General features: G+C 47.0%; 1 protein-coding gene across 1 annotated transcript in view; it reads right to left on the bottom strand.

Annotated features, from left to right (window-relative positions):
- LOC149351441 (MAM and LDL-receptor class A domain-containing protein 1-like) overlaps nt 1-20,255 on the bottom strand; it is a 177,537-nt gene that overhangs the window by 39,659 nt on the left and 117,623 nt on the right. Inside the window, 8 exon segments of the mRNA XM_089580756.1 lie at nt 1,868-2,052; nt 2,514-6,757; nt 6,875-6,997; nt 7,558-7,838; nt 8,419-9,279; nt 12,475-15,646; nt 15,648-16,135; nt 16,764-16,998. Of these exon segments, the coding sequence (XP_089436882.1) occupies nt 1,868-2,052; nt 2,514-6,757; nt 6,875-6,997; nt 7,558-7,838; nt 8,419-9,279; nt 12,475-15,646; nt 15,648-16,135; nt 16,764-16,998 (9,589 nt within the window).

The raw sequence follows: 20,255 nt of genomic DNA, 5'->3' as shown, positions 1-20,255 counted from the left end.
GGGGAAGAGAGAAATACTTGAGGCGTTTTAAGGTTCTGAAATTCTGGCATGTCTGTGCTCTATCACCAGTGGCTGTATGTGAAGAAAAAGAGCGCTGTACGCTTTATTCCTGGAAGCATGCGTGTCTCTGTCAGATATTAAGGCGAAAGCCTTTAATGCCTCATGCCGTCGTTAGCAATTCGTGTCTGCTTCGGTGTCGGCAGCCGTGTCGAAAGACGTGTCCGCGTTTTGACGGGTGTCCACCGAGATATGTGTGACAGTTACTGCGTAATTTCCTTTCCTCAAATACAATTTTCAGTTTCTTCATTACGGCCCCTCTTTCTTCTTTCACTGCCACTTCCTCCCTTCCTGTACGGTGCGGTTAAGGTGTCCACCGAGATGACTGAGAATTACAGCCCATTTCCTTTCCTCACAAAGCGTTGCGTTCAAAGGGCAAGGCATCGCGCCGAACGGATGGTGGCGTTCCGTGGACTCCCACCAGCGCTACAACACGCTGTCGCGTTCCACTCCTAAAGGCGAAGCTTGAGCGCCGTTAATTAGCAGTCAATTATTGCTGAGTGATTAACCAGTAATTAGTCATTAATTAGTAACTTGTCATTACTTCGTCATCCTGTGGTGAAGTCATCACTGTCACATAGGCAAAGTGGTGCGGAAAACGCTTTCGCCTCTACGTACTTTAGACAGTCAAAGTTCCCCCTGAATTTTTTTGTGATCATGTGGCAAAAGTTTTATTCGAGATGCAGGCAGGTCGTAAAGAAAAAAAAAGCGAAAGCACCGCGCTCAGCTCGACGCGCAGGCGGTCGGTGCCAGCAGTTGGGTCACTGCTGTCATGCCATCGCTACCGCACTCCAGCGTTCAGATATGTTTGTATTTTGCGAGTTTTAACGAAAGTACTAGAAAAGAAATATTGAAGCTTCTTCTCCCAAAAACGAATGTGATTCCCTTGCACTGCCTAACAGAGGTATGCTACTTGAACAGCTTGTCGTGACCTTATCTGTCAGCTAATGTAAGAAATATGCGCAGGGTTTTTATTTATTAACCTTTTTTTAGTTGATTTCTCCTCCATTATCATCAGTATTCGTGCTTGCGCATGAATTAGGTCATTTTAGTAAAGATTACGCCTTAGATTCCTCGCTTTTCCTGTTTTTCTTTGTTCTGTTACCTTCGTCCAGTGTCTTTTTTTTAATAGCTTTTGTATCTTCAATACACCTTTGACATTGTAATACTGGTCGTGAGACTTTTGCGTAATGCTCTTGGACAGCTTCCTAGCGCTGTGTCCCCTCTGTGTCGTTGTTTGTTAGCGCCTGGATTTTTCATAATGACAGCTTCCTACGCTGCCTAGAGTGACTTCACCGTGGCACCACATCGACTAGAGGGCACAGCTTTAAGTCTGCACTACTCAGTACCTAGCATGCATATGGACTGGATTCTCTCAAACGGCTACAATGTCATGAACGTGCTCACTTGTAAAGCGCATCTGATCTGCAGCTGCGACAGCAGAAGTCATTAGCGGGAGCCAGAAACATTCAACAAGAGCAGCCCCTTTCGCGTAGTTTCGAATCCGGCCGCTGGGCGGCTTTCAGTGCCGCCTCTGTACGCGGTTTGTCGAGGAGTGTAAGGCTCATTCCACAGTCTGCACTTCGTATTTTCACTCCGCAAGAGAACGCATGCCGCCCGCATGGCAGGTGAAGTTCTTGCTATTGATAATTTTTGCTGCTTTAGAAATTTTTAGTGTTCTTAAGGTTTATTTCAGGACACTGGAACTTAGCAGCAATTGGACATATCATCAAGGTAAGGATCCCACCTGCCCTTAAACAGCCCCCCCCCCCCCCCCCCATCAGCATTATCGGGCAAAAAGTGCACGCACCGCAATTCTTTTCGTCACTGCCATCCGTGCAGTCCTTGCGGAAATCGCACACACGGTCTGAAGACACGCACAACCCGTCGGAGACGCAGGTAAACTGCTGCTGGTCGCAACGCCCAGGCTCTGGAGCGACGGGCGTCGATGTGCTGGTGGTGCTCGGGTCTTCAGGAAGACTTTTTGCCGAAAACCTTAAAAAGTAATGACTCATCGAGGTAAATGAAACGTGCACAAAATAAATAAGTGGTCCTTATGTATCTCTTTCCGAAAGCTTGTGCGGAAATTATGATGTTTCAGCACTCAAACGCCGCTTGGGAACTGTTAGCAATTCTAAGTAAATACCGGAACCTGAGCAAATAAAACTTACTTAAGGACAAAATATAAAAGCAATTTCTGCTCGCATACACACGTCGTGTCTAAATATGCCGTCATTCTTAATCAGTGCAAAAAAGGAAACAGCCGCACCGCAAGAAAATAAAAACAAGAAGCGTAATCAGAGGCTAAGATTTTTCAAAAACAAGCCATTTGATGGACGCTGTTATAAGGCGCGCCGTAGTCAGAACTGTCGTATCTTAGCGTTTCTCTTCTTTTTTTTACCATTCGACACCGTGTATGGAATACGTGAAATGAGCTATAATACAAGAATACAAACCTGCATTCTTGGCTGAAGCTTATGTCATCAAGAGCGATGACGTCCTTAGGGCCTTTCCCAGAGCGCAGAGCAAACACCAGCTGTCGATCTCTTGTGTCAGACACATCAACATGGTGGCGCTGCCAGAAGTCTCCGACTGGGCCCTCCTGATGCCAGACTTCTTTAGCGTCGCTGCTCTTCTTGAAGTACCGCACGTAGATGCTCAACATATTCACCTGTCTGCCGAACATATATGAGTGAAAAGTGACACGGCAACTGCTGCTTTGGAGGGTCAAAGAAGATAACGTGGCCATCTTATTGAATCCATGGTAGGCCCCACCAAACTGGAGGTAGGCCCCTGACTTATTAAAGGTTGAGTGATCAAAAACCGGTCCTGTGTCGTCGTCTTTTCGTGACGGTGACCTTCCACGCTGGAAGTGCAACGAGCCTTCTGTGTCATCTCTCTTCGGCTTTGCGACTTCAAGAACACCAGTCTGTTCATCATCAAAGGTGACTCTCTCGTTGACGCAATCCTCTTCATCGCTGTTGTCGCCACAGTCATCGTACAAGTCGCATTTCTTTTCACTAGAAATGCAGAACTGCCGCGATTTACACTTGAATGAGTCTTTTTGTGCGCAAGGATCACCGGACAACTCGTCATTCCTCGGGTAACCACAGTCCACAAAATTAATTTCATCCAAAGCGAAATGTAGCCCGCCTCCACTTGAAGGAGAGTCGACTTCAAACACGAGACGGAAGTGACCTTTACGGCGCCCAACACCGATTGACTGGAAAATCCAGGATTTAGCCAATTTTTTCGATGTCCGCTCCCATAACAGTATTTCTTCAGAATCATCACTAACGACGAGCAGCCGCACGTGAACGACAGGGATAGTGAGCCAATGGTAGAAGTTTATCTTACAGGCCGGGGTAGACTGTTGAAAGGTCTGGCTGAACATTCTTACTGGACTCTCTACTCGGACTCCGTCATGGGCAACATAGAAGGACAGATAACTACCGGTGGAAGAGTTCTTTGTTACGTCCACAGAAGGGCTATTTTTTACCTGTTCTCTAGCTTCCATTGCTGTCATCGAACGCCATGCAATTGACTCCGGTAAATTCGGGCTGTTCCAACCGCATTCCCCTTGCTCAAAACTGCAGGAGGACGGGCACTGAGATTCATCACTCCCGAACGGACAGTCTGATTTGAAATCGCAGACCATATCTTTCGATATACAACTATTGTCCTTGCAAGTGAACTCCGTGTCGCTCTTGCATTTACCTGCTGGTGAAAGTGTGGGCACTATAGACGAATGAGAAACCAAACAGTCCGGTGTGAATGATACGTCATCAATAGCGATGTAACCGTCGGGCCATCCACTGAGAACAACTTGAAAATCTTCTGGGCTAGACAAAATGAGGTCAATTTTTTGCCATTCTCTAATGGTGTCGTTCCCGCTTAGTTCTTTTAATTTGTGAAGCTCGTGCTCGTGCGCCTCAGTCATAATGATAACCTCCAGCTTCGCATTGCCACTTATCAAATACCAATAGCGCAGCCTGCATTCCCGTGTTGTGGTGCTTTTAAATGTGACACTTTTTAAGGTAGCGTGGCTTTCCTGGGAGCTGTCCTTTTTGAGGAAAAGATAATGCCCCGAAGCGTTGCCCAAAGTGTGGTCGAAATTTGGCCCTTCGTCGTCGTCTGCCAATGCGTCACCCCTAACAATACTCCAGCGTGAGTGGCCCTCAACGACGCCGTCTGCCCAATTGCAGATGCCGTTCTCAAAGTTGCATCTTTCCGGGAAAGTACTGCAGTTGAGTTCATCTGAACCATTAGGGCAGTCGAGGTTCCAGTCGCAAAGCTGAGATTTCTGATAGCAGATGTCGTGAGATTCTTTGCAAGAAAACTGGCCCTTGGACTCGCAGTCACTACCAAAGATAGATGATTGACCGCAGTCATGCAAACTGATGTCGTCTACAGCAATTCTACTTAATGATGTTGGTGGCGTTGCGACGAGTTTTAAGGACCATCCGCCATGCGCTCGACGCCCGATTTTTACAATAACTTTTATCCATTTTTGTATTTCAACTGTCCGCAAGGCTAGCAGCGGTGTTTCCGACGATGAGTTTCGCTCCAAAACACTTAACCTCAGAATCTCTGCTCCTGATACCACGTTGTTGGCGTAGTAAAACATTTCCAAGTAGCACGAGGCGGCAGAAGCACCATGTTGGACCGATTCAAGAACAGCGTCATCTAAGACGACTCCCTCTCCCGCGGTTATGCCCATGAAAAAGCCTTTGCCGGACACATCTGTACTAGGATCGCTTCCGTCTTGACCACCTTGAAGTCTACGCCACGAGTACCTACCAACGCTTACATCCCGCCAACCGCAAGTTCCACTGTCAAAATTGCAACTAGTGCATGCAGCCTCGTCAGCGCCACCTTTGCAATCCAAGACAAAATTACAAACTTGATTTAACGGAATGCATGTGTTGTCCGGACAAGTAAATTCGTCAGAGGAACAGAAGCGCGACGGTGACTCAGTCGTTGCTTCTGGCTTGAGCACAGCTAATGTGGTGAGTGGCGAAACACTACAGCCATCTGTGAAAGAGAGGTCATCGACAGCCCAAGCCCCGTTCGTGTCTTTGCCAACGCTTGCTTCAATCACCACCTGCATGGGGCCTCTAAATTTCTCAAGCGATATTACTTTCCTTTCGAAGTGCTGACCAAATACGCGAGACGTCTTCCAGACAAGATGTTTCTCCCCGAGAAGATCCAAACGGACGTATACAGCCAAGCTTCCAGCATTTATGCTATACAGCCTGTAGTCTAGGTGGGAAAATGTAGTTTGGTATGCGTAGAAAAACCTCAGGAAGCACCGAACACCTTCTGCCGCCCTAATTATTGGACTAGAGAGTACTCCCTTTTGAACTGATTGACCAGCGAAAAGGAATCTCAAGAAGTTTCCATACACTGAGTTTGTCGTGTGATCCCGGAGGTCGTCGTTAGTGAACCCGTATTCTTGAATATTTGTCAACCGTAGCTCCCAAGCAGGACTTTGTACTTTCCAGTCGCATACACTGCTTTGTTCAAAATCACAGCGAGCAGGGAAAAACGTGCAATTTGCTCTGGGACTGAGCCCTTCATCGCTCATGTCACCACAGTCATCGTTGAAGTCACAGACTGTGCTTTTTGGGATACAGTTTCCGTTGGCACAAGTGAAGAAGTGAGGAGGGCAGTATGTTGACTTCCATGCGATGCTCTTTCTGTTGCACTCTGAGAACCTAAGGTCATCAATAAGGAATGTTTCGTCGAAAGACTCCAAGCTCCCAACGAACTTGACAGAAAAACGCTCAGAGACCCTCCCTATCCGTGCAGCGGCGTACCTCCACTTTTTCCGTTCGACAGTTCCATTGTGGCCGCTCAGCACCAGAGCCGTCGTCTCAACTAGTTTTAGTTTCGACGAGAGTCCGTAGACAACCCTAATGACTGTACTTTGCTGCAGAATAGTTGAGTAGTACCAGAAGCCGAGCGTGCAGGTAGGAGATGCGTCAATTAGGTTCGGGCTAGAAAAGCTGGCGGTTCGTTCATGTTCCTGCTCTGCTTGAACTTTGAACCGAAGGAAGCTGCCCTCTTCTGACCTTGCGGTGTGATCTTCCGTCGGCTCTCTTCCAGTGCTGTTTTTGGGCTGTTCTAAAGACCACAGGGCGCCTGCGCTTGTCCTTTTCCAATTGCACGTGCCTTTTGATTCGAAGTCACACTCAATGCCGCAGTTTTTTTCGTCTTGACCATCGGAGCAGTCGACTTCAAAGTTACACAACTTGTCACGAGTCAGGTGTTTTGTGTCGTTGTCACAGCTGAATTCGGGGTGGTTAATGTCCTCTAAAGGTTCACAAGCCCCTCCAGAGACCACCAAGTCGTCTAAAGCGAGGACAGAGGATTGGAATGGAGGGAAGCCCACTCTGAAGCCGATGCGACATGCTGAAGCACCGGTTGAGATGTTAGCTTGCGCTCTTACCCACCTGGCGTTCACGTCAGCAGTAAATGAGTATTCAATCGCATCATCTCCGAATTCCGTTCTGAGAAAGAGGTTTAGCATGTGTGGCAACGTCCCGACGTGATAAGACCAAAAACTGAAGCAGATGTTGCAGTCATACAAAAGTGGTGAAATAAGAAGAGCTGGAATGTCAATCAAACTGGCGTTGTTGCCGATGGCAGCGTAGGTGCCGAACGACTCATTAAATGTATGATCCACAACGGGGCCGAACTGCGAAACAAAAAGAAGGAAGGCAGCATGCACAAATATATGAGAAAGTGTTACCCGGAGCGCATTTCTATTGCATGCTACAAATATTTTCTCTAATACTTAGCTAGCGGAACTCACCATGTGGGAGCGACCTGTAAACCTATCCCATAAGGCTGAGCCGGCAGATATTGGAACATTTTCCCAGAAGCAGAAATCTTCTTCGAAGTCACATGAACCAAGGCTTGGGCAGGCATTCAGGATCTGAGAGCAAGTACAAAAAAAGACACACGCACACAGCCTGGCGTAAAAATCGCAAAGCCCCATCGGCCCTTCACATTCTCCCTGCAGCTGAGAGTTGCGGGGAAAAGCCTCTCCGTAGTCGTACCACTATTGCGCTGTGACGGCTAATTTTGTAAGCTTCTTTAATACAGCTCATAAACCTAAAATACCAGTCTAGAAGACTACTGTATGGAACAAACCATAACAGTGCAAGAAGGCTTTCCTTCGTGGCCTTCAGTAAGCATCGTTTCATCTGAATAACTTGGCTGGCATGCCGATTCACGGCCAGCTGCTTGTATTGCATCAACTGAATTACCTCAACGGCCCACATGTTCAAATAATTATTGTTTTACTCCAGGGTCCCGCGGTAACTTCTTTTGTAGGGTGCGTTTTTCTTTTTCCTTTGTGCGCACGGAATGTGCACTATACTGATTAACTTTCGCTTTAGAAACAAAAACTTCTTTTGTAAGCTGATCAAAGCAGACACAGTCGTGATATCGCACAGATGAAACAAAACATGGGCAGAAGCATTGCGCGCTCACTTGGATGTCGTCCACGGCAGCAATTCCTCCCTTGGCGTCCAGGGTAACTCGTAGGTAATACTCGAATGGTTTTTTTGATATGGACTTTATGTTGATTTGAGCTGGATGCCAACCTCCACTCGATATCAATGCACTCTGCGTGAAGGTGGCTGCTGGTCGCTCCATGGCTCCTTCGATGGTGCCCAAAGAAAGCTTGTGACCGCTGCTGAGCTGGTACCAGAACCGAACACAACTGCTACTGCCTGCCTCCTGCGTCCGGCTAAAGGCTGTAACTGTCATTCCTGTAAGAAAGCAACAATGATAGCTAAAGAAATAAAGTTGGAGCATAAGCTAAATTTAATTAAGCAAAGCGAACACGCTGTACATTTCAATGAGGCTAGAAGCTGGACTGTCCAGAACTGGGCTAAGAAAGCGAAATTCTAATTAGAGCTGTGACGACTGTATTTGTTTTTTTGTTTGTATGCCTTCAGCCGACAACGCTCGCGTACGCACATAATGACGCTCACAAATTGGCAGTATGTTCAACATAACTCACAAGCTTGTTTCATACTATCGTCCTGAAGTATTCAATGCAACATTTGCGCCATTGGTGTCTCTACTGAACAATGCTGATTACCTGGTTCAATCATGTGATTCCTTGCCATTTGCACTGGCGTTCCAGAATATTTAGGTACATTAAACAGTATTTTTTTTGCACGCTACAAGCCTTTCCATGAACAGCCCTTGCAACAACGGCACCGTTCTCCGTTTGGGGCGTGCACCTGATCGCATCGGTTAATTCTGCTGTCCAGGCGTACCAATACTTGAATTGCAGTAATCGACTGGCAATAGCTTCAGAAAACCATAAATTTGTTTCATTACCTTTATAGGCCTCAGGGCTTGAGGTGTTCACCGCAAACACGTGGCCGTCCGCAGAGCCCAAGGTGTGGTCGCTGCCAGCAGTCGAGCTCGAGGCGGACATCCTTTCCCAGCGGAGCTGCTCTGTGCCGTCTCTCACACGCCAGCCGCAGTCGTCAGCTTCGAAGTCACAGTACGGTGGCGTTGGACACTGACCGGTGTTCACACTAATGTCGTCAAGAGCTGTATGGCCGCCTGGAGTCTTAGAGGATTCAAAGCCCAAGAACACAGCCTTTTCACCTTCCAGGTGCACTTGGGCGTAATTCCACTGCGGTCCTCTGGACAAAGTGTTCGCCCATGCTAAGCGTGAGGCCCGCGTTACTGCGTCTCTTTCTTGCAGGACCAACGGTGCGACGTCCCTTCCGAACGCAAAGAACCAGAACTTCAAACACGCGCCGTCGCCGCTAACGTGTAATGGGAATTCGCTCTCCAGAATGGCGCTGTCTTCCTTAAACGGTCGTTGCGACACTGCCGCCGAAGTAAAGTCTATGTATGCGAAGCTGCCGTAAACAGACTTTGTTGTGTGGTCAGTTTCAGGAAGCACGAGCTCGACATCACCATGCGCTTCGGCAAATTTCCGCACCCAAACACTGCGGCTGCTCGTACTGCGATTCGTCCAAGCGCAGTCGTCGTCTTCAAAGTCGCAATCCAGGGGGTGTGGGGGATAACGCGGAGATGTTTCCTTGCTTACCGGTGGCTTGGTGCCTCTGTCGCAGCTTCCGTAAAAGAAGTCCACTTCATCTACTGCAACTCCCGATGGGGCAGACAGATCAGGCTTACTGCCAGGCAGTGCAACTATTTGAAAGTTCCTTTGATCTTCTTCCTCTGCGAGCACAGGAAAGAAAAAAAAATAGTAGAATTTAAACACCGTATCGCGGTCTTCCACCTAGTAAGTAAAAGCGTTTTTTTTTTCAGATTTTTTAAGTAAAACGGAGCTCTTACCAATCCCCTTTACCCTGGCAGAGCAGAAACGTTTTCCCAAACTGCTGCTTAGGAAGATAAGCTAAACGTGCATGCTGATGCCATACTTCTCTATCTGCAATATTGCACTTTCATGAACGTTTTAAAAACCTGAAATTTCACAAATCCTCGTTAGAGCCGTTGTTGAATGTGCAGGTGTGAACCGCTGTATGCGGTGTGCGCCATGTAAGCATTGGGGCGCTACTCACAGCGTCACCCCCGCTGTGCCTTTTACTTAGCAGCTCGTAGTTACTGAAAAAAATGTCTCATAAAACGTTTGTGCAAACAAAATGTTTACGTTCAGTTTGTTAGCATCTGCAACACGTGTTTAGCGCACAACAAATAACAGTTTCAAGCGCCCGCAACAATTCTAGAAATAGCTCTTTCTGCCACAACTTTTTTCGGCTGTACTTGAGTAAGCGCGCTTCAGTTATGTACGATACCAACGCTTGTTGATAAGCCGAAGTCAGTAATTCTTAGTTTTCCATTACCATTTCTAGAGCGCAAAAGCAGCGATTGCTGTATATTAATCTATTTGTTTCGACAACATTTCAAGGGTGTATGAACTGAACTCATGACCTGAGTGCATTCTTTCTTTGCTGCTACTGAGTGATTTGTCTTGTCGAAATTACCTCAGCCTTTTTTTTTTCGCATGGAAAGGTTTCTTTTTTCCCAAAACTTTTCATTCTGATGAAAAATATCTGTTTCGCCCAGCGGTATTGACTCTGTCCATGATCAGAAAAACTGGAGGGGCACTTAGGCTCCGCCGCAAGGGTACGGCGCGATAGTGTTAATGGGTTCCGCCCATACATGCGCAATTTGTCATCGTCTACTTTAGATTCAAAGATCCCTGGGAGTCCCCATACAACTCCGGGCGCAGTAGTTCGGCAGTTAAGGGATGGGCCACTGCCCTGCGATGGCAGATGCTGCCATCGGTGGGGATTGTGCGACTCAGATTGCTCTTCGAAACCAACCCTTATTTTAACTACCGCCTTCCATGGTGGTCAGTTTGCTCACAATCCGGTGGGCGGGTAGGAATTACGCCACAAGGTCACGTGACCTAGGCGGGCCACCTACCTATTAGGTCGCTTCTCTTGAGATTCTTCGCGTATATTTCGCTCATGGGGCCAACAACGCCGACGCCACCGACGACGCCGGCTTTTCTGCGACACGGGATACTTACCACTATCGCGTTAAAAGGACGCTCTCCATCCAAGTAAATTACGGGGTAGCCAATTACGTCTTGCATTATTTTTTTATTCCAAATTACGTAGTCCTCGACCATAGTGCTTTTCGACTGTAGTATTGTTGTGCGCCGTGCTTATTTTGCTTTATACAATCCATAACGACGCAGTTCCAAACGACTGAATTACATTTCACAAAAGTTGTTCCCACCGAATGCAAGGGGCCTGTACGGGTTCGCACGAGTGAAATTGTGGGTTTTGACGGCTCTCGACAGGACGAAAAGTCGTCCCAGTCAGCCCCCCCCCCCCCCCCCCCCCACACCCATTTTCCCTTTGCGCACATCGCAAGTTTTTGGCCAGCTTGAAGCAAGCTCTTAATGGAAGCCTGCGTCAACGAGGACGGTTATGTCGGGACAGAATTGCCGGGAAAACCGGAAAACATTGAGTAGTATCTTAAATTTTCCAGCGCTATGAATTACTTAAAAATTTCTGAAGCAAATGCGATCGAGATGGAGGGGGAGGGAGTTACATAGCGAAGCATCCGAAGCGCGATGGCGGCGATAGAAAACAGCGTTCATTGCTTTCTGAGAACACCCGCTTACCAACCCAAGCTGAAAACTGGACTTCATGAGGCGCAAGTCAAGGATTCTTGGATAACTATTTTAACTGTGAGGCAACTGTGAAATACAGCAAGATAATCTTATGGAAATATTGCAGTTAATGTTCCAGTCTTCTGATGCGCAGGAAAATCTTTCTTTTAAAGTTTGTTCGTTGCTCGTATCGAGTGGTTAAGACTGCCATGAGGAACGTTTTTGTCGCTAGCAGAAACGTTAATAGCAAAAAAAATGCAAAACTGCTCAGGGGAGATCTGCGGATATGTTGATTGTTATAGAGAAATTTGAAATCTTATGATTTATGAAAAAATCGCGTTCGTAAACAACTTCCCTTTTAAAAATGCGCTTGTGCAGAATTTGTAGGTATTTTTGGACCGCAATACGCCACAGTTCTTTGCTTTCCTTTTCTTATCTCAGACGTATTTAGCGGTGCCTTAACTGAAACTATCACGTCTCGCGAAATCCGTGAGTTCCATCTTTCAATGGCTTTCGCGAGACTGAGTGCTTTATCTGCCGCAAAGGGGGAGGTACGGTGGCCGCCACCCACCTTTAAGGTTGTGCCACAACAGTTTGCCTCAGCACTGCTATTCCCATCTCATATGTTTTTACTTTGCTCCCAAATCCACGAAAGTACATAGGACAACGCATGGAAACCACGATGAACTATAATACCGATAAAACTGAACGTTAAACCGCGCCAACTCACTGTAGTGAAACCGCTATAGCTTTAATTTTTATTGTTTCCAATTCTACGTGTGCTTTCCAAGTAACTTTGCAAGCATTGCTCTGAGAAAATTAAAGAGACTATAAATCGAAATCGCAAGATATCATTCTTTATACTGCTCTTATTTTTTGCAAGCAGTTTACAACCCTCAGATAAAAAAACATGGTTGTCTAAAAGTCTTCACCGACGACTTTTATACGGCAACTGAAAAGCCTACAAAGCGGATATTGGACGTACTTATTAAATTATTTCGGATTACCTCGCAATATCTCATCTTAACAAAGCTATTCTTTTCGTGAAACATTAATTTTTAATGCCTCGGAAGCGCGTTTTTTTTCTCACCAGACTGAATTCATTTTGCGAAGTATAACCTTTTTAACAACAGCATTATCAACTGCAGCGTGAATGTCGATTCTTTTATTCGTTCTTGAAGACAGAACCTCCCTCTTGGTGGTTCCTCCCAGTATTTTTCAGATGTTACCTGCCGTAACATTTCTTTAGCAGAGCTATACAAAGAACAGTTGTTTCAGGACCCTACCTGTCAGCACAGTAATGGCTTGCTTCGTCCAGGTCGTCCTTTGAGTCAGGTTTCCCAAGGTTTCAGCGCTATTTTCATCGCCATCTTTCACACTCTTGACCAGAAGGGAAGACTCGGACCCATTGAGAGAAATGTACCACAGCGAGAAACAGTAGCTACTTTGGTGTTGAACATCCACGTAGTCTGATAGCAAAACCATTTCGGTTAGCTTACTTCTGTTACCGAATTCCGCCAGCAAGTAACTCCCATGAGAGCTTGATGTGGTTACGTCTATGCCAGGTCCTCCGAGATTCACACCGGTGGAACCAGTAGTTCGTATCCAAGGAAACTTAGAGCTAGTTCTGTCAGTATGCCAGCCACAGGCGTCGGTCTCAAAATTGCATGTCACTGTGTCTTCACATGGCTCGAGGCTGAACTCTAGGTCATCCAGAGCAATATACGAAGAACCTTCGGCGTTTGTCGCCTCGGCGAATGCCTCAATAACAATCTGAAAACGACGCAGGCCACGTAGCTTGACATGACCTCGACGCCAAGCACCATTGTAACCTCCGGAGCGCTTCCATACCGGCTTCAAATCTTCAATGCGAGAGGACCCATTCAGCCTCTGGTAGACGGAGAGTGCTCCAATGCTGTTACCGGCCATGTTGAACCAGTACCGAAGGCAACGGTTTCCCGTGTTCTCAAAGACGGGTGAAGACAATGTTGCTTTGTCTCCTTGACGCTTGGGAATGACTACAGCGTAGTGGCCATCAGAAGTACCGAGAGTGTGGTCATGGGCCGGGCCAGTTGCGGTTTGGGTTGCCGGTGAAATACGCCTCCATCCAACGCCGAGCCCTACTTTGGCAAGCTTCCAGTCGCAGAAGTCCGTTTCGAAGTCACAAAAACTGGTTCGACGGCATGGACCCTCTGTCAGAACGATGTCATCCATAGCTATAAACGCACCTGTCGCAGCTTGCTTGGCTTTGATGGCTGAAATTGTGACTGTGTATGGTTCTCCAAGTGACACTGGAAGCTCTCCGAAGTTCCAGCCGGTTCTTTCGGCAGTTTTTCGAGTAAATTTAACTGACAAATTTTTCATTGTTTTGGCCTCTACGACCAAGCTGAGGGAATTGCCGTTGTTCATAGCGTACCAGAAAGTGAGGCAGCTAGCATTCTTTGCAGAAGGTCGGGTTTCGGCACTCTCGAGAGATGCAGTTTGGGTCGCATCCTCTGCAGAAAATAAGACGTAGCCACCACGACCACTGGTGTGGTCAGCAGTTGGTCCTACTCCATCATGATTCGGTCCCGGAAACTTCACCTGCCATCCGTTGCTGCTTTCTCCAGTGTTCTGCCAATGACAGAGGCCGTTGTTGTTCGTCTTTTTGTCAAAGGAACAGTCAATGAGTAACGAGCTAGGCCGGCAGTTCATGAAAGAAATGTCGTCAATACCGATACTGCGCATCCTGTACAATTCCGTAACGTTGGCGTAGAATGCTATTCTAGCGTCTCTTGTTTCGCGACGCGGAATGTTCACTACAAGTTTTCTCCAAGCATTAGCAGGCGCAACGTCGACAAGCTTTACACTGTACTTTTCGAGCAAAAAATAGCGAACATCCATCGCGGCTGCATTAAACACTTCGGAGTAATAGTACCAGAAGCTCATTGAGCAACGAGATGAAGATGGAGGAAGCAGTGGACTTAGTACCACGGCCGTGCTCGCAAAGTTGTCATCGTTGTTTAAGGCCAGCACGTGACCGGCAGCGCTCTGTGTAGTGTGATCAATTTTGGGCCCTTCCAGATACCTCGCCTGCATTATCTGCCATGTTACTTTGCCGCTGCTCGCGTCAGTCCATCCACATGAGCCATTTTCAAAACTGCAAGGTCCACACATTTCCTCGTCCGAACCATCCTCACAATCCTCCTCAAAATCACACACCAGCTGGTTAGGTATGCACCGGCCGTTTCTGCACGCGTATTGAGATGCCTTGCATTTTGGCATAGGGGGAGGTGTTGGATTAGGGAGTGTGTCATTGTAAGAGATGCAGCCAGGACTAACTGAAATGTCATCGATAGCTATGTCGGATGCATAGCCGGCACCAAGTGATCCCTCGATAATGAAACGGAACGGCTTTTCACCATGAACAACGGCTCTTGCGAGGATCCAACGTTGGCCCCTTTGGCCCTTGACTTCGAAAAGTTTCTCCCATTGTGGCTTTTCTGTGTAGTTCTCGTATTGAGCAAACAGGGCGATTCCTCCAACGTCTTGCCCATGGAGATAGTAATGAAACGTAAGAGAACACTCTTCGTTACTGGCTATGTAATTAGGACTTCTGTAAAAAGCGGAACTGTTTAGGTCATCACGTCGCAACGGTCGCAATAACAACACACGCCCCGCACCAAGGCCGCCTATGGTGTGGTCAGTGTAAGGTCCTGTGTTTGGATCCCCCTTTCGATACGGCACATAAGAAACTCTCCACGCAAGCGACTTTCTCTCAGAGTTTGCGCTTGCAGCCTGCCAGGCGCATGGATCACTTCTTGGTTCGTATGAACAACTTGTGTAATTCTGGCATATATCCAAGGCTTCGTCGGAGCCATCACCACAGTCGTCGACATGATTGCATAGTCGGTTTTTACTGATGCAGACTTTCGTTTCTGGGCACAAAAAATGGTTTGATTCACTGCAATTTTTGGAAGACGGCGTCGGTAATGCGCAGTTTTCATAGCTGATGGTATCGATAGCCACAAATGTGTCCGCAATTGACAAACCGGAACTAGCCTCAAAAGCAAGACTAAATTCTGATTGGCTGCGCCCAACTGTAGCGCGCGCCTTTGTCCAAACCTGCAGCCCGTCTTTTTCAACCAGCCAGACAGTAGCGTCATAGCCTAAAGCGTACTTGTGGACGCTGAGCTTATTTGAACGTCCAGAAGCGAAGTACCAAAAAAACAGAGTGCAGTCTTTGCCTGAGCGCTTCAGTCGGTGAGTATCATTAGGGCTATGGAAAAGCTTTCCAGTTTCCACTAGGTACCCACGTCCAGAGCTGTACACATAGCCGCCATGTTCATCGCCCCTGCTTTGGTCCTTCATAGGAAGCGATGAATTGTGTTCATTGTCCTTTGCTATAGTCCATTTCCAGTCGCCTTTACTGTACCAACCGCAAGTGTCAACGTCAAAGTCACACTGGCCACACAGCTAGCTGCTCGTCGTCTCCGCTTCCTGGGCAGTCTTTCTTAAAGTCGCACACCTGAGAGATGTTCACAAAGGTAATGCCGTCGTGGCATTTGAACGTGTCTACTTCCAAGTTCAGGTCGCAAGCACCTTGGATCACCTCGACATCGTCTACGGCAATGTCTCCTCCTCCTGGCCCTCCAGTTGTGCCCGCTAAGAGAACCCGAAACTCCCCAAAGGCGCCGGCAGGAGGCTTGAGCGTGACTCTTTTTCGTGTCCACCGCTTCCCTTGACTGCCAGTGAACACTGCTACGGCGTCTCGTTTTTCTTTCTCATGGTCGTCGTAGGCGACGATTACACGTAGGGAGCTGGTACTGGGCCCACTGACTGTCCCGCGCATGTAGAGCCAGAAAGAAAAGCAGTAAGCGCTGCTTCCAATCCAGGGCTGAGACTTCAATATGCCTGTGTAAGTGCCTTCACCGGTTGAGTTCCTGCCATCCAAGTAAACATATGTTCCTATAAAAAACAAAACAAAAAGAAACAGAAAATCACTGTGGCTTAATCAGCCCATACCTACGTGAACACACTTAACTGTGACTACTGCTTTGTCTCAGCATAACAAAACACGATCATTACTGATATTCAGTTATAAGGCGAATAAAAAGCCCCAAAAATACGCTTCGTTGCAATAGCAACAATCGAATCCTCGGCAAACGCCACGGAAACCACCGTTTCTTAAAGCAAAAAAAAAAGGGCCTTTTCAGATCCACTAACGCAGGTGTAAAGGAGGGGGCTGTGAAAGTGTAAGACCCAGAACGGCCATTTCTTTTCGACATATCATTATCTGCACGCGCACATCGCTCAAAGCGAGAATGCTACTAGGTTAACATGCACTAGATGGAGCGATGAGAGTCATCGAAGTGTTTCTTGAAAGTTCCTTCCGTCAGCCTCGCAAGTCAGCAAGCACATGATGATGTAGCGGTGACATGTATGCAACACTTTCCAATTTTGCTTTCCACTTCCTCGCTAACTCATTATATCGTTCTCGTATTTATGTGATTTAATATTTACCACTATTATTAAAGCAATGAATATGTCCAGAAGCCTTCGCCCAGGGCGACAGATTCCGAGGGTTGGAGCTCACCGTCCGGCGTCCCCAGCGTGTGGTCTGCGCGGGGTCCCAGCAATGAGCGCGGACTGGAGCCTCTATTTCGCGCCCACATTCTCTGCACGCCACTTTCGGCGTTCTCCCAACCGCACATGTCAGGCCCTTCGAAGTCGCAGTGTCCTTGCTCCGGGCAGCTTCCATCGCTGAGCGAAATGTCGTCCAGTCCCACAGCCACCGTGCCACCCTGTTCCACCTCGGCGGTCAAGAGCACCTGTGAACGTGCGGAAGCAGGACAGACGGGAAACGCAGGGTTTAAAGTGCGCGTCGTCATGTAGATTTAGGAGGCCGACTGCTTCCTTTCACATCGACGTAACCACCTTCAGCGCACTGTCATTGTTGGAGTCACTTATACAGAAAAAAATCTTCGAATTATGAATTTAGATTAACCAAAGAAGAAACTTTAAAACTTTTTTTACGTACGCCAGTGTATTGTTGTTTCCCTCATATGTTGTTTCTCTCTCGCTAGTGTTAAACCGCGCTAAACCTGTCGCCCAAAAGATGCACCAACTAGCCCAGTAAAAAAATTTACTACTCTTCATATCGCAGTCCTCTTTGCATGATGAAGCCAAACTGTTTACAGTACTTTACTCAGGAAAGCCATCTCGTAAGCACGCTAAAAAAAATTCAGCTTGATTCATTGCGGGCTCAAAGAATATACACAGCAGAAGTGGTGGCAAAATTATGAAAGTAATTTTCTGAAATACAGTCAACGGAGGAGCAAATGTTTAAGCAATGGGCTTACAAGCTTATGCTGCTTGCTTTTCACTTAAGCTGTAACACATTATTATTAGTGAAATAAGGTCCTTAGTGGCGTTTTTTGACACTACGACCTCACACGCGAAAACAATCCTGGCATGAACAGGGTGTTACAGCGAATAATGCCAGCAGTGTAAAAAAAAACGCTTTTTGAGGCATGAAGTCAGCTTATGCAGAATAGAAATATCAATGGTGAAGGACGTGAGAAAGCGGGTTAGTCTGTATATACGCTAGTCAATTAAATTACAATAGCAAACTCAATAACTATAAGATTTAAGTGACTGGTCACAATTAAAGATATCCAGCTGCTCTTCAGGAATATCCGTAAGCTTTTGGAACTTGGAAAAGGCATAGATTATACTCGTCACTGTGGCGCAACTTGTTTGTGCAATCCCGGTGCGTGAAGCGCACGGAGCCCCCACTCACCAACACACATAACTCGATGGCGTAGGTCTCAAGTGACCTTTTCTGTCAAACGCAGTCTGCTCCCCCCCCCCCCCCCCCCCTGGCCGGGCGCGTTTCACAGTCTCGCGGCTTGATTTTGATGAGCTGGAATGTCCAGAGTAGAGTTCTCGAAGTTCTAAAAACTGATAGCATCATCAGCAGCAGCACCCTACGTCCAGTGCAGTACAGAGGCATCTCCAATACCTCTCCCACTGACCCTGTCCTGCGTCTGCTGCGGCCTTTTATCCCCCGCTAACTTCCTAATCTCATCTGTCCATCTTTTTCTCGCTGCCGCCCCCTGCGGGGGCACCCAAGAAAACCCATGTATATCAAATTTTGGTGTGCAGTAAATAAAACCCAGGTGGCCGAATTTAATTTCGAGCCTCGTGGAACAATAAAACAATATTCTTCGCTCTTTATGTTCACTCTCTGCTTACTTAGCCTCTATTTGTGAATTATTTTGTGTTGTGCGGTTTCAACATTTTTCTGCGGGTGAGGTGATTTCCTTTCGCTCATTCTTTGTTAGGCTGTGGCTCATGTCATTCAGCAGCTTTCATCATACACACAACAGGAAAAAAAAAAACATCCTTTCCCCTCATGCTGCTCACAAATATAGCTCCAGCGCTAGCGCAGCGCCACCTGATGAATAAACACACACACGCCTTGCGAGTAATTTCGTTCACCACTAGCAGGCGGCGCAAAATTGGGTTCAGTTGATCAATGCTGTCGTGTTCAACCGATATGCATGTCCTCAAAAGGATGGTGTCGCGCAAATATTATGCTCATCGTACTCATCGATGTGGACTTTTGAATACGAGTGATGTAATTTTGTGCAATGGTGTCGCGCTGTTTGCGTGACGCCACCATCATCGTTTAAACGCAATATTATGTCCCCAGGAAAACAAGCAACTGCCGGAGTGGTTTATAGGCCATGAGCGCGCGAGCGACTTTGAATATGCGGGCAACCTTACATACGGTTTCTCAAAATGGCCTAGGGGGAAAAGTGGTTCTACAGTTGTTCATCTACCGACTTTCTAAACAATGAATAACCCTGTATGGAAGTAAAAACGGAGCGAGCTGTCCTTTAGCGCACTCCTTTTAAGGGAAAGCGTATTCTGCCCAAGCCCCGGGTTAGATTTCCGTCATTAAAAATACGGAGTACACACGGCTGGCAAGGGAAACAAATTCCCTCTTCAAAATATGCGAAGTTCAATTGGTTACGAAGATTTTAACCGAGGTTTCAGTCTCCTCTATTTGTATAACCTCAAGAACTCCGATGCGCTTAAAAGCCTCCTTCAATTGCTAACTGCATCAATTTCCTAGTCTCTGCGGTGGGAATATATCTGCGTTGCTACGAGTAAGCCTTCCGTATATTTAGTGATCTAAATCTACCCCGGGGGTTAAGCAGCATACTCTGTTCATAAAAGGGAGTGTGCCAGAGGACAACTTACTCCTTTACTATCGCTCTATACGCTAATTCGTGTTTAAAGTGCAGGAATGCCGGAAACAAGACATTTCGTACTTGGCTTGGCTCATTTGGCACAAAAGGTAGGTAGTAACAATACGACTTTTCTCGATACGGACCTCCCAGAAATAATTCTTTAGTAATTTCGATACAGGTCTCACACCAAGCATTTACTTGTGTGTGATTTATTAAAGGACAAAGGACAGGGTTAATTGGAGAGACATGGGAGAGGCCTTTGCCCTGCAGTGGGTGTAGTGAGGCTGATGATGATGATGATGATGGTGATGATTTATTAAAGTAGTGAAAAACACACAATAAAAGAATTTACTCTGAGCACTTAGGACACCATCGCGGTGCAGCAGGCGCAGCTATGATCCCGCAGCAGAATCCATGTTTTTGGCCATATACGATGTGTGCCCTTCCTTTTACAGACACTGCCGTGAGCAAAACAGATCAGCACAAATGACATGCTAGCGTAGAGGCCGATGTCAACAAGGTGCAGGGAATTGAGCCCAGAACTTTTAGGTGGCGAGGTAAGCACGCAACCCACGGGGCACAAGCCGCGTTGCTTCTTGCTGCAACAAAGATAAACTTAGTATATGCGTTGCCTTACGACTGTGCGCTAATGAGTAGATGCTTCATTAGAAAGGAAGAGAAAAATTAAAACAAATATATAAAAAAGGAAATGAAAGCAATGCTCTCGCATTCAAAGCACGTAAGTAGCCTTAAATGCCCTCCGTAATTTTCGCTCACGGCTGCATACATCTAAACATTGGTCTGCACTTCACGACATTGCCGCGATG

Source organism: Amblyomma mixtum, chromosome 3 (assembly GCF_055824585.1).
Source record: "Amblyomma mixtum isolate Tamu chromosome 3, ASM5582458v1, whole genome shotgun sequence".
NCBI lineage: Eukaryota > Metazoa > Arthropoda > Arachnida > Ixodida > Ixodidae > Amblyomma > Amblyomma mixtum.
The sequence above is the reverse complement of the archived record's forward strand: the minus strand, read 5'-3'. Positions and strand labels throughout refer to the sequence as shown.